We start from the raw sequence: 15342 nt of genomic DNA on the forward strand, positions 1-15342 counted from the left end.
TTTCCAAAGCTCTGAGATTTTAGTCCACTTTGCATGTATATCATTGGTCCTCTAGTTTAAAGCACTGTGACAGCAATGCTCACTTCACCTGTACGTATTGGATTGTCTAACTGCAGGTAGTGTGTGACAAACCGAACTCTAAAATGCATATTCATATTTATTCTCTCTAAATGATTTATGTAACAATATGTGATTTATACTTTCCAACTTAAAGGTATGGGTTTAATATAGTCTTCATATTGTGCTGATTTACGCCCACCTACTGTAGCTCACCTTAAAATATTAATTTGCAGCGAATAAGCATTGTACGAAAATACAATTAATATACACTGAGCATATAGCGTTTGCTGTATCAAGACATACAATAACATCAAAATATGTTTTTAAATCTGATTTACATTTATAATGTCAAGAAAGGTTAAGCAAAGAGTGGAGTCAACATTACATTTGTCTAACATTCAGGCATCTCAACAAAAACAACAACTCTCAGATCAGCAAATACTCGTCTTTTAAAGCAACATTATATAAGTGTTTTAAAACTATAAAATATGTGTTCTTCTCTCTGATCGTGCTGTGGCAGCCTGTGGGTTATATATGAAGTCTCTTGATGTGCAGAAAGCTTTTAACTTTGCAATATTAACATGCTTTAGCCTTGTGATGTTGCTTGATGTTTTGGCTGTGTAAGCAAAGATGTCGACTCGCTAGATTTTGGTTATTAATAAGTAAGGTAATCATAACAAATGCATGTCTAACACAACAGCTTCCTATATTAATGACTAGCACTCTGAAACCACCGATTACTACATAATGTTGCTTTAAATAAAGGAAAGGTTCACAATCTTTCTATCTTAATAGAGTAGTCACATGTCATAGATAGACTCATTGATTACTTTCATTATCCGTACTGGCCTTAAGACAAACTCCTTATAACGCCGCCAAGCTGTATGGGATTCAAATTGCTCTCTGTTTAACTGAAGTCTGCTCATTCAATATGGAGTTCTTCAAACTCATTTGCAGTCGGCATCTGTTTTAACGTAAGCTTAAAGCTAGTCTTCACTGCTTGTCCAACTCTTTACAGCAGGCAAAGTGAAATGCTAGCTAGCATGAGAACATTTTTCGAAAAGTTAGAAGCGAACAAACTTGAGCTAAAAACACTCAAATGATTGATAAAGTTGCACTGTTCTGCGTCTGAATAAGTAACTACTAAGGGATGATATTGTAATGTTCAGTTACACAACCTTAACCCTCACAACTAACCTTTGTGCTATCAAAGCGTACCCTAGCTACAATTATAATGTATCTGACAGCTACCAATAACGTTTTATGTACATATGGCATGTGAGTACTATATTAAGATTTCTTTACTAATATCCCAGAAAAACAAGGTCAATATTCAAAGTATTTTTTTCTTTTACTGGCAGTTCTTTGAGGTTATGTTCTTCTTTTTAAACGGTATAATATGCAGGTGATCGTTCACCAGGAGGCATGCCGATATTAAACATTATTGCATGATAATCACCATTTTCCACAGTTCCAAATCCTCATACCTTGGAAGCTGTGTGTTGGCATTGTTTCTGTCGAAATTGTAATAAAGATGATTTTATTAATCCAACAAGTAGTATAAACTGTCATCTCCTGCAGCAGCTTTGATTCAAAAGGGATTAGGAAAACAACGGACACCCTCTGGCCAGAAGTTAGTGTTATCAGAATAAAACTGTAGAAGATTTATATGAATTTTGTCAACAAAAAAACAAAAAACATTCTCATTGTTTTGCCAATTTTGCCCAAAGCATCACAGAAGCAGAGCGTTTCGGTTTTGTCACAAAATGAAACAATTGCAACACTGCATTCAACTTGTATGAGTAAAACAATGACAATTGATGGCCGTACATGGCGAACTGTTGACTTGGTCCTCTTCATTCGTTTTTTGTAAACTCGCCCGCCTCCCAGCGCAGAGCCATAGCACTCTTGCGTCTTCCTCCTGCGTAGAGGTCTGGAAACTAAGAAAGACAGCTGATTGTTTACCTGCTTTCAAAGCACTCGCTCCACCTCCACCTCCACCTCCACCTCCTCCTCCACCTCCACCTCCTCCTCCTCCTCCACTTCCACCTCCTCTCTCAGATTATAAGACTGAAGTGGGAAGTAAATGAGTGTCAATGCAATGGTAATGGTATGGTCATATTGCTGTTGAGTTACTGAGCTACATTTTGCTACAATGAAGAAATGGAAATGTGTGAACAAGAACTTACTCTGTGATCACAGGATAAAGCAGAGCGATCCATCCTGTAGGCCGTTTTCATTGGTGATGATGGGGACGACTTGCACTTCACTGGTGAGATCAAAACATCATCATTAGCTTAATGCACACACACCAAAAGGCAACACACATGTTTACAGAGTGTTAAAGGTCCCATGTCATGCTTTTCCGGTTATTACCCGTCCCCTTGTGTTATGAAGGTCTTTCTGCATGTAAACGGTCTGCAGAGTCAAAACCCTCAAAGTACACCCTGTAGTGAGTAAAACTCTAACACAGAAAATACCTCCCCAAAACGCCTCGTTGGAGATACGTCCATTGTTTACTTCCTGGGTACTGTGACGTAACCCCAGGAGTAGCCGCGCCCAGAGCTATGACGCAATACGGTCATGCGTTACCCGGAACCAAATGGACCAACCCGTGGAGCCGTAAATCTATTCTAGTAGACCTCAACAATGGAATTATGATCAGTGGAAATGGCCATGACATGGGACCTTTTAATAATGTGGTCGATATATCGCTGACGTACCTGGATTGTCAAACGACAACGTGTCCATGTGATTTGACAATATCCTTTCGTTATCGAACCTGTCTTTCCCGTACATATTCACCCTCTCTTTCTTGAGCTCTTCCTCCCTCTGCTTCATCATCTTAATCTCTTCATCCACCAGCGACATTGTGCTCCTTGAACGCAGCTTGAAAAAAGGGTTGTTAAGGAACATCTTCTCCTGGGGTTGCTCACAGGCTTTGTTGAGTGAGAAATCGGAGGCACTTCGGATAATCAGGTTGGATGTCTCTAGGATGATGACGTTGGAGCTGCTGTCCTCGGAGCACCACTCTCCGGACTGAGCCGCCCCGTTGTCTTTGCCGTGTCTCAGGCTGGATGTGAAATCATTTCTTGGGTCGAGAATGATGACGTTGTTTGCCGATACTTCGTGTCTTTGTGGTTCCTTACTGGGTGAGGTGGTAATGATGAATGACGGCGTCAGTGGAGTGCTTATAGATCTCGGCATACTTCGTGATGGAGCACAATCAGTGGATTTGCCCATCCTGGAGAGGCCCTTTTCCCTCCTGAAGTTTTCCTCCCGCTCCATTGATATGCGAATCTCCCTTTCGACAGATGTCTCCAGGTCATCATACGGGGACCTGTAGCTCGAATCATCCAGGCCAGAATCCTCTGAGCAAGGGCTGAATTGCGTGTGAGGATAATCGCCAAGCAGATTCAAGCTCTCCAGTTCGTAAGCTTTCTTCTGAGTTCTTTCAATGTTGCGGACCGGTGTGTACATGAAGCTGTGGCTGCCGTGAAAGCTGGGGTGCTTGGTTGTAGGGATGATGATCTTGTTCTTAGTTTGCTCCTCCATTTCCCGCCACTGTTTTCGAGCCAGCTGGAAGTCCACATGCTCCGTGCTGACATTCTTACTCTTGGTCTCCTGTATCACACAGAAGTCTTTCGGTTGCTTCTTGTTCGAGTCTGCGTCGATGTGCTTTTCATTGGCGGCGTGGTTAGGATTGGCCTCTTTTCCATTTTCGCCCTCGTCTTCAGAGATTTTGGACAAACCTTGAAGGCCTAAAGGGTTATATTTAACCTCTTGTGGAGGAATAGGAAAGGAAATAGTATCCTCAGGTTGTTCCAGAACTTCTTCCACTTGTGGAACCTCAATATGGACTTCTTCGATGTTGTTGGTGTCTTCCTCCTGAAAGTCTGTCACCTCAACTTTCTGCACAAAGAGCTCCTGAGCACTCAGCTCAAGATTGTCCAAATATGAGTCATCATCTTCTTTATTTATGGAAGAAGAAAATATTGATCTCCATTTGTCGTCGGTGTCACTGTCTGAGGAAGCGGCTTCAATCTGAACTCCCAGGCATTCGTCCATATCATCAGGGTCTTGGTCATGGCAGAACTCATTGGAAACATCTGACATTGCATCTTCTCTAATACATTGCTCTAATATCGACTCCTCTGTAATGGGGGGTTCAAACAGGATGTCACAGGCCTCTGGGTCTTCCTCTGCACCGACTGACACATTTGGATAACCATCATCTTCGAGATAAAGCTTATTATCCTCATCTTCAGGCTCCGGTTCAGGGTATAACTCTAGGTCAGGATATGGCTCCGGCTCAGGGTACTCGTCTAGTTCAGGGTCTTGATCAGGCTCAGGGTACTGCCCCAGGTCTAGGTCTTCATCAGGGTAATAATCCGGTACAGTGTCTTCTTCTGGTTCGGGGTATTGCTCTGGCTCAGGGAATTGCTCTGGCTCGGGGTATTGCTCTGGCTCGGGGAATTGCTCTGGCTCGGGGTATTGCTCTGGCTCGGGGTATTGCTCTGGCTCGGGGTATTGCTCTGGTTCGGGGTATTGCTCTGGCTCAGGGAATTGCGCTTGTTCAACGTCTTGCTCTGGTTCAACGTCTTGTTCTGGTTCAACGTCTTGTTCTGGCTCGGGATCCTGCTCTGGCTCAGGGACTTGTTCTTGCTCAGGATCTTGTTCTGGCATGTCCTGCTTCTTACAATGTACCTCGTTCTCATAAACACTGTCAGCACTGGAGAGCGTGTCGGACACAGAGGAGTTGATTGACTCATTCCTGTTGAGCTCTTCATGCCCTGATTCCAGTATCAAAGCTTCATTTGGAGCCTCACAAGGCGTTTCAGGGCAGTCAGTGTTGTCAATCTCAATTGTGCCAGTTGGCAGGTCAGTTAATAATTTGTCAAGCTTTGCCATTTCCCCTGGGAAATCTGATGAGTCTGTGTCTAAGCAAACAGGCTCATCATCTGCAGTGCAATCTTCCCTGTGCTCAGGTGAATTGGCCACTGCGACCTCCACTTCACAGTCCATCGCCGGCTCCGATTGTTCAGTGGTTTCCATGGTGACGGCGGTGCTGCAACCTTCGTTCAGTTCTTTTCCATCTGCCTCGAAATCCATCGAGGTAGCTCTCTGAAAAAAAAAAAGAGAGAACAAGAAAAGTAGACTTATTTTCTGGGAGGCTGAAAGGGAGTTGTTAGTTTGTTCCTTTGCCAAATGCGGAGATACATTCAATGGCAGCATATTCACAGAACCCCTCCTTCAGATTGAAATGATTTGCAGTCTTCCTCCTTATGTTTCAAAGTCCCGTCCTTAAATATGCTTGTGTGAAATCACCCCAAATAACCAGCAAGACATTCAAATGTAACAAAATAGAAGCTGATGATTTTAAATCAGCCACTCAGCTGAACCAGGACTATTATTTAGACATTAGATCAATACTGCACACTGTGTAACAAAGCACTTACCATCAATAGTGTTATTATATATAATTATATTGTTAAACAAAGCAGGAGAATCGCAGTGATGCATACAAATAGGAATGTTCAGACTAAAGATTGCGTTTCTTTGTGAAAAAATGAAGAGTTTTGTCACTGCAAAACTCACAATGGAAAAGATCTTCATTATCATCATCATCAACAGCAAAGACAAGAACACAGGACCGGCTCAATAACACTACAGCATGTCTTTGTGAGTGTGAATGTAATCACACCAATGTGACTTTGGCAAATCTTCCTTAACAGTTCTTGAAGTGCAATAAACACATTTGTACATGTCCACGGACGGCAGTTAAGAGCTCTGTGCCAGCGCCATTTGGAGAAACGGGAAAGGGGGAGGTGGGTTTGTGAGCGTTTTCCTATGTGGGTTATGTTCAGTAAGAGATGAAGCACATCAAAAGCAGCTGAATTAGATGGCATTATAGCTTTTCTTATGTAAGACTGCCGTGAAGGGTCTGCCTCCCACACACGGCCAGAGTGTCCCTGCAAGATGATTGTCTGAGCTCACCAATCCCTGTGTTCACACACGCACACAGTCATTTAAATGGCTATTACTTGTCAGTGTGAGAACAATCAGTGGCTACAATCAGTGCTTGAATATCAAATCACAAGATTCAATCCCTGATTGCCTCAAATCAGTGGGTAACAAAAGCATACACAGAATTAATCAAAATCTAAATTCACTAAGCATTTCATTTGTACACAGTTTTACTTTTACTCCGCAGCATACAACTCTGTGAACAGAGCGCATCCCACAGAACAATGATTATCTCGAGAATTGGGGGTATGCACGTGCTAAAACCAAATCTGAAAATGTGTTTTGATTCACAGTGCATGCATGTTGGGTCCAAACTTCAATATAGCACAATCACAGTTCCACTGAATTAACAGCAAACACACAGTTGTTACAGAGTGATACCTCTCGCTATAGCCACCATCACATCACATTACATGTTACTTGTTAGACGCTTTTATCCAAAGCGACTTATGGCGCATTTCCACTGCAGCGGGTAGCCCCGTTTAAGCGTCCTTAATCGTCCTCAAGCGGCCAGGCCAGTTTTTGGTGGCCTTTCCATATAGCGTAGCACCGGCTAGCAGGTACTTTTTCCGGCCCCATAAAATGGTGGTTCTATCAGGCCAGGGCCAGGGCTGAACTAGTGACGTCAACACTCTCGACTGCTGATTGGTCAGAGAGAATCGTCACAAGATCATCCCTAGCGTCGCATATATATCTAGAAGCAAGCTTGCAGCATTTTTATACACAGCATTTTAAACGGAGGAGCTACAAAAATGGCAACGTCAAAGAAAAGCACACCGTGGTCGACCGAGGAGGTGACGCCGTTCCTACATCTCATTGGCCAAAAAAAAGCCGATCGCCCCGCCTACACTGCGTTGCTACTCCAGGTCATAAACTGTAATGGAAATGCGCCACGGCCACCGAGGCAGCTTAGGTACGCTTAAACGGGGCTGTGCCATTACGTACCTAATACTGTGGACAATCCCCACAGGAGCCATTTGGGGTGAAGTGTCTCAACGACACGCTGATTGCAGTGGGGTTTGAACCTGTGCCCCCCCGTGCCGAACACCAACGCACTAACCCACTGCGCCAAACGCCCATATGTGTGTGTTAAGGGTAAATAGACTCTTCTCTTTGTCCACAATGAACATTCAAAGAGATATTAGAATGTAAAAGGTTAAGGGATAGTTAGCTTGTTATTTCTGATGTATCATCTATCTCTATGAAAGGCTCAGGTTGAGGCAAACGCTCACCAGGGCCTGAGGGCTGTTTTCACTTGAAAGCTGAAAGTATTTAACAGGATACCCACGGCTACAAACATCAAACACTGCCAGCGCCAGACCGCTCGCTACCAAAAATATAATCCTTTCTCCTCTTCCTCTCTACGGAGCATTCCTTTCATCACTCCTGCTGCATGATTCATTTCAAAATACATTCAGGCACAGATTTTGGTTGATAAATGAACATGATGTTAATTTGTTCATGGCTATGTAACACAGTATGCCGTGTTCCATCAAGAGGCCACTACATCTCTTTTATTCATCCACATCAGTCACAATGCCTTGGTTGCCTTTGGAAGTTTTCAATTACACAAACAAATACGCCTACAAGGACACATGCATGCGACAGACTGAGTGCCATGGTAACCATCAACACTGCTCAAGCCGCCTCCGCCTCAGCAGCATCAGCAGACTGCTCAATGTGACGGGGAGCAGTGCTGTATTCATGTTGTGTGGGTTGAGTGGTAAATAAAAACGTCCTCATTAAAGAAAAACACCTTGTCATGTTGGTCAAATTACTTTTATATTTTTAAAACTGCAGCCCACAGCCTTCAGTGTTTTAGCAAGCTTTGAAAGAGAGAGACATCGAACCTAACAAGGAGGCATTCACTTTTTTCTGACTAAAGTAGGTGGAGAGAAACTGCAAGCTTTTTAATCGGAGCAAAAATATGTGATGTCAGCAGCTCTCAAAATATAATGGCATGATATAATTATGTGTTGTTAAATATGAACATATGAAATGTCACATAGGCCTGCAAAACTGATGCAAGATAGGAGTAACACTTGACCTGTTCAGGCTGAGCAACGTCTTTTTACTCAAACTGCACATCATATTTGACAGAGATCATTTAAAATGACAATTCTATTTCTGAAAAGGCATAATCGTTTTTTTGTGAGGTTTAGAGAAACCTCTGCAGAGCCTGTTCGCAATTCTTATTTTCTACCATGCCTCCAGGACCTGACACCCAAATTCCCTCATTAAATCATGAATGAACAAACTTAAGTTGCTCGAGTACATTTTTCCAAATCCCTACAGCTCCTGAATGTCGATTAGTTCTCACAGTGCTGCATAAAACCAACATGCATCTCTTCATATATAAACATGGTTCATTGCATTATTAAGTCATGGCCTATTCTCTTTTATTTCATCTTGATATTCCATCATTTGAACGGATGCTATGATTGTGAAACAATGTCCATTTTGTCGTGAATTCACTCGATGAATTCAGGAGAACATCTCTGGGATTTCTGCTTTACAGTACAAAGACACAGACTGCATGGACCTGCAAATAGACCTTGTGACCATTTATACTTTACAAACATCTTCTTTCTAATGCATCCAAAGATTCTTACATTTTAAAGATTTGTTTAACTATATCTACATTTCTCTTTAAGCTATCAAATTCAAAAGAAATATCATAACCAGCATTGAATGCATCCCCATGGTGTGAATCAAAAGCCTTATGTATTGTTCCTCCATGCAATACAGCTCCATTATTCAACAAAATCAATATCACTGCTTGACATGTTCTTTCATTACTGTGAACAAACACTGTGGTTTATTTGTATTCAATCCTATATATACACCTTTCTGCTGCCACAAATGCTCAATATTACCCATACTGTGTATTAATCCACCCCAGTAAACAGTCAACAACAAACACACGACATCCTCCTGTGCAAGCAGCAATCAAATCCAGAGTGTCCAGCTGTTCGAGCGAATTACTCAGCCTTTTTTCACAGCTACAACTTAAGTAGGAACCAGTGAGCTTTGGGCGGAAAATCTGACAGGAAGCCAAAACATATTGAGACACAGATCGACAGATTGTTGGTTTGGGGTGTTTTTGTTGACAAAGAACAACATGCAATTTGAAAAAAATCTTAAAATACTAAGTGTGGCTTAAATAGTGCATTTTTAAAGCTCCTTAAGGACCAACAACAAGCATCCTGGAACAGCTGAACACTAGCAATAGAGAAATAATCTTAATTCTATGGCTGTAGATAAATGTCCCTTTAATTTGTTAGCTTAAAACAACACTGATTCATCTATTGCCCTACATATTATAAAACTAAGCAATGCCTACCGTCAACATGTAGATCATCCACACGGAAATCATATTCAGGGAACAGCTCGTAAATCACACGGATAGAAACGAGCCATACAACAGGCACATGCAAATGGTTGGGCTTTGTTGGAGTGTTAACGAAGTAAAAGCAAACTTTACATAATACACACACACACACACACACACACACACACACACACACACACACACACACACACACACACACACACACACACACACACACACACACACACACACACACACACACACACACACACACACACACACACACACACACACACACACACACACACACACACACACACACACACACACACACACACACACACACACACACAGTTGTGTAACTGTCATTCAGATTAGGCCGAGTGGAGATGAGGCTCCCTGAGGCTGTTTCCCATTGACCGACAAGCACACAATCCCAATAAAAAGTGCATTAGCCATCAATGACTTAATGCTAATACATGGGGAATAATGCTATTGTTTTGAAGCCCTTGGATGTGTTTCATTTCAACAAATCAAAAGTGAGTTAGGAGAAAAACATTAGATTAGAGAGGGAGCTGAACAATAATAAACAAATCTGTATCAAATGTGCCAATGTCGTCCTTGACAGACTCACAGATTGAGTCGCAGGCTTCCTCAAGGGCTTTGCATTCGAGTCGCAAACAGTTGTCCAATATGCTGTTCACATCTCTGCATGTACGTGCCAAAACTGCAGCAGCACTATTCTGGATAGAACTTATGTGTTTGTTTGATCATTTGCCCCGTTGCAAAGCTGCATCTCACTAACAAAGAAACAAAATGGTTATTTATTAGCTTGAGAACTGTAATTTAATAACTGGTAATGAATGGTAAAGAAGTCAAAGTCAAGCAGAAAAAACTGGGAAACCTTTTGACTTATGGCCAGAGCATATGTCTACTTTTATTCTTCTTTGATTTCAAGAGCACTTGCTTCCAAGCATTTTATATTGCAGAAGCCAAAAATGACAAGCTAAACATAATGACGATACATCAACATATGCCATTTATTAATGATACCTAAATCATAGAAAATGTACTATTAATGACCAGTCATGTCACAAATAGGTCATGGCAACAACGAGGTCAAATAAAACAATGTTGATTGTTTCTAGGAGATGCCGACAGAGGCTTTCAGTCAAAGAATGAAATGTATTTATCCATTTGTGTTGCTATGATCAACTACACACCTTCTCCACCTTTGCTCTTGAACAACAGTCATAATAAAAGCTGCTAGACGTTTATTATAAGAAACATCTAAAAGGTTGTTTTAATCGTTTTTTCAACACTCTGTGTCTTAATTTTCACGGCACGTGTCGCAAGTGGGTGCACCAAATAAAAAAGCTCCAAATGACTGTTTGGGTGTCGCTGAATAACCTGTGAATCATCACTTGCTTCGAATGCCCAATTCTGTTCACTGATAATCTCCAGGCTCAGCGGGGAGCAGTTGAGACATTAAGCCCTCCATAAAAAGGGCACGTTGAAGTTGAGAGGATGGACACGTGAAAGCATTTTCAGAAGATTTCATTCTACAAACTGAAGGCTGACATCCTCATGAGAATAAGGGACCTTGGAATAAAGTAGATCTTATCTCAGTGGTATAGATCTTGTGTCACTACGCATGTAAAAGCTTATATCATCCGTTTTCTCCTGGATAGGAAATTCCATTCTCCAGAGAAAAAGAAAGAACATTTTAAAATGTCCAGTCGTGATCTCTGATCTTAAAATAGTTCAACCTGTCAACACTAAAGTAAAAGATAAGGGCTGTTAAGGCTGACTTTAAAGCAGCAGAGAAACACACACACACACACACACACACACACACACACACACACACACACACACACACACACACACACACACACACACACACACACACACACACACACACACACACACACACACACACACAATACAATTATGACAGAGACATCAGTATGTGTATTAAGTGTACGTATGTGTGTGTGTCTATATGTGCTTTTGTCGCAGCCACACACACAAACACACACACACACACACACACACACACACACACACACACACACACACACACACACACACACACACACACACACACACACACACACACAAACACACACACACTTCTGTTCGTGAAAGCCTTGAAATCACCGGCTCCCTCTCTGTTCTAAGAATTCATATGTAATCATTGCAGCGGACTGAGAAAGAGAGCTGCAGGCTCATCTGCACTTATCATAATTTCTCTCATCCCTGAAAAGAGTATGAAGCATTCGTTCTGCTCCATGATTGTCAAACAATGTTCAAAACACCAATGAGTCACATCATTGCATAATCAAACACACAATCACAAACAACACAAACACAACTACTGCAGCCCAAACAGACCAACAACAGCTTCGAATGTGAATTATTACACCATTTCACAGTCCCTGAAAAATGCGCTGTTTTCTTGTAAACTCTGTTAAAAATGTCCGGCTGTAATCTGGAAAAGGAATGGAGCTAAAAGCGTCAACACATTGCTGGTGCTCTACCAATATATGGAATACCAATAATCCCCCCCTTAAATACTTACTAACTGCTGGATGCAATGGATTGATTCATTGATAGCTCTACATGGCACAAGACGTGAAGCTGTCAGACTTATTTTTTGTTATAATCCAAACTCTACTGACATCAACCTTTTTTATTTTGAGCATTCAAAATCACAAACAAAACCAACGTCTGCTCTCCAGGAACACCTTTGTGTCGGTCAATTGTTAAAGAGCACTCAAGGACTGGATTTACTGAACACACAGTTTGTTACCATAGCAAAATATAATCTGAAATTACACAAAAATATTTAATTTCTCACAGACAAATATCTTCCAACTTGGAAACCATAGGCAACCGTATGACAAGACACTACTAGTGAAACAAATGTGGGTCAACTAACCCGTTCTTTACTGAATAATCAGCTGATATCTGCATCTTGTGTCAAGATCAAACATTCAATCTTATCATAAACGTGAATAATGTAACCAGTCATCACAAGGACAGTCAGACTTAGCCCCACATGCCGACACACACACACACACACACACACACACACACACACATTAATACCCACACATTACCGCAGCTAGTCGATCAGCATATTATAATCCTAATAACTCTGATCTGCTGGGAGGCTTGCGGCATCCCTCGGTCCACATCAATAACAAACACATGGGGTGTTTTCCGTTTTAGCAGCAGATGATGCAGTATGGATCTGCAGCCTGACGGAGAGGAAAATCTTTGCAAACTTTTGTTCGACTGCTGTGTGTGTGTGTGTGTGTGTGTGTGTGTGTGCGTGCGTGCGCGTGCGCGTGTGCGTGTGTGTGTGTGTGTGTGTGTGTGTGTGTGTGTGTGTGTGTGTGTGTGTGTGTGTGTGTGTGTGTGTGTGTAAATAGACCTACCTGAGACAGGATAGACGCAGAAGGCTCTGCTCTGTTTCTGAATGCAGCATCACACTGGCAGCTCTGCCTGGCTGCTGCCGCCTCTGATTGGACGGCAAGAGGAGGGGGGGTGTACTGGAGACAGCCAATACTTGAGCTTTCTTTGATGAACCCACTCTCAGGCAGAGAGGAGCTCATCTTGTGCTCGAACACACACTCCATCCCGGAGCAGGATTGATTTGAACCGCCAGCTTATTATACATTCGTACTCTCTGCTATTAGGAAGATCTTCAAATGCCACATTTACATATTTAATTCAAGAGCTTGGGTTATAGGTTAAAAACAAGAATTTTCATTATATAAGCGTGTTTTTCCTGCTGTTTGAATGCACTTCATTTGGCAGTGATTTTATGTTCCAATCACAGGGTTTCAGGATGATTTAGAGGCAAATCAAACGGAACCAAAAGTGCTGTTTCTGTGAAATCAGTAAATAACTTGAGATATCTTGGTACTATAAATGCCAACACCATATAACCCCATTTTAGTTATTTTTGTCAGACATGAATAAAGTATAAATGTGAGGTTTATAAAAATGTAAAAGACATTTCCAAATAAACCAAAAGCTCAGTTAATGACTATCAATCCTGCATCCAATTTAGCGTTGAACATCACATTTCAACATCAACGTTTCAATCCAGAATGAATGTTCCTCTGGCATATCCACTGACCTCCGTTAAACTGCTTTCTCTGGGATGTGTCTTTCTCATTGAAGGCTGCTCAGGAGTGCTAACTACATCCACAATGTGTGACTGACTACTCAATCAATGCCGTGAAGAGTGAGTCATCTTTTTCAGCCCAAAAACATCTCTGTTAACACGGCACGTTCACTGCCGTCAGAGGAAGACAGTATATATTCACACACTTGTTAAGGTGCCTACACTGCTCCAGCTAAGAGAGACGGATACACCGTAAATATTTCGGTGACAGCGATGACAATGGACGGCCTCAGGTTTCTCACTTTCTCATGTTTTTTTTTCTTTCATATGAAATTGCCGTTATATAACTGTATCCTTTGTGCATAAAGTCTAAGGAGCCATCGCAAAGCAAACCAAGGGCGAGTGCTCAACGTGAGCAGCAGAAAAACAAGTTGAATTCTCTCAGCCGTCAGTCCTTTTCCTCCTGCAGACACAACTCTCCTCAATACAGAGACGCTCAGACAAACACATAAAGACATCTATTTAATAATATTCATGTTTTTTTAAATGTGAATTGAAGCTGTGTACTTGTGCTATTACATATAATTAATTTATTAATTCAAAGTGGCAATAGACATCTTTTCAAATGTCCTTCATACTGTTTCCAAGGTGTGGTATTGTCAGATCATATTATCATATTACAAAAATGCAAATAAGTGTATGAAGTCATCTGATGATATTAAGTGCTGGCTATATGTCATTTTTTACTATCAGGTACTGCTGCCAAAACAACACCGTCACAATTAGAAGATGAAGAGATGTTTGTCATCACACAGGACTGTTAATGTACACATTCAAAGTAGAAATTCAAACACCGCATGGCACGATTAATACCTTTATTGAAAAAAAAGCACCACCATAAATTAGTCACATGACATTACAATACATGTCATTTGTTAGACACTTTTATCCAAAGCGACGTTGGGGTGTTGGGATGAAGTGTCTTGCCCAGGGACACAACGACATGCTGACTGCAGTGGGACTTGCTATCCCCTGATTCGAAGCCCAGCACACTATCCACTGAGCCACAGCCTCCCACCACTTACAGTAACCACAAATAACTGTGGACACAATTTCTGAAGCTGGCTTGGTGCACCAAACCAAAAGAAACAATGTGGACACAAAGCTGGAACAACACTTTTTCCAAAAATGTTAAAATGCATTTGAGGTTAACAGCCAATAATTAAAAGGCCCAGAACAAGATGAATATCCACATACATAAGGTCACAAGACATCTTTAAAGATTTAGTTTGGCTTCCTGCAGCATAAATATCTTTGGCAAAGTGCTGCAGTCACACCAACGTTAGAGGCAAACTATGGCAAGATAAGGCTTTTCACAATAAATGCAACAAAAGGAAGGTTAGGAGCAAGGCTGAGATATCTTCAAACCTATTGTAAGAAAAAAAATCACTTAACAAATCACTTAAATTATTCTCCTACATTTCCTCTTCAATGACCCAGTTTCTCCTTCTTATCTTCCTGTTGAACAGAGCTTCATTTCCTCCATATTGATGCTTCCTGTGTTTGCCGTCTCCCCCCTATGCCCCTGCAGGTAGGGACTTGGCTTCCCAGACTTGTGGATGAATGTGGGCTTGTGGAGCCCTAAATCCTCCCAGTCTGAGTAGGCATCATCAATAATGTCTCTGCGGCCGGTAACGTCGGCTTTTCCAATTTTGGGTTGGAAGACCTGGCTCTTGTATCCCTCTGGGTGGTATGAGAGACACTCCTCGGTCCTTTCTTCAGG

The 15342-nt window shown here is 41.7% G+C and overlaps 1 protein-coding gene across 3 annotated transcripts in view; it reads right to left on the reverse strand.

Annotated features, from left to right (window-relative positions):
- Positions 1 to 9: 9 nt before the first annotated feature.
- LOC307026141 (uncharacterized protein) overlaps positions 10 to 15342 on the reverse strand; it is a 31132-nt gene continuing 15799 nt past the window's right edge. For 2 of the 3 annotated variants that reach the window (XM_079661301.1, XM_079661300.1), the window contains 3 exons: positions 2784 to 5184; positions 2250 to 2329; positions 10 to 2000 (listed from right to left, as the gene is read on the reverse strand). In XM_079661301.1, the coding sequence (XP_079517427.1) occupies positions 1917 to 2000; positions 2250 to 2329; positions 2784 to 5184 (2565 nt within the window). In that variant the 3' untranslated portion in view covers positions 10 to 1916. Of the gene's footprint in view, positions 2001 to 2249; positions 2330 to 2783; positions 5185 to 12543; positions 12702 to 15342 lie in introns of those variants that run through there. The other variant, XM_079661302.1, reaches the window with a different exon arrangement.

This window comes from Notothenia rossii, assembly GCF_949606895.1.
Source record: "Notothenia rossii genome assembly, chromosome: 12".
Lineage (NCBI taxonomy): Eukaryota > Metazoa > Chordata > Actinopteri > Perciformes > Nototheniidae > Notothenia > Notothenia rossii.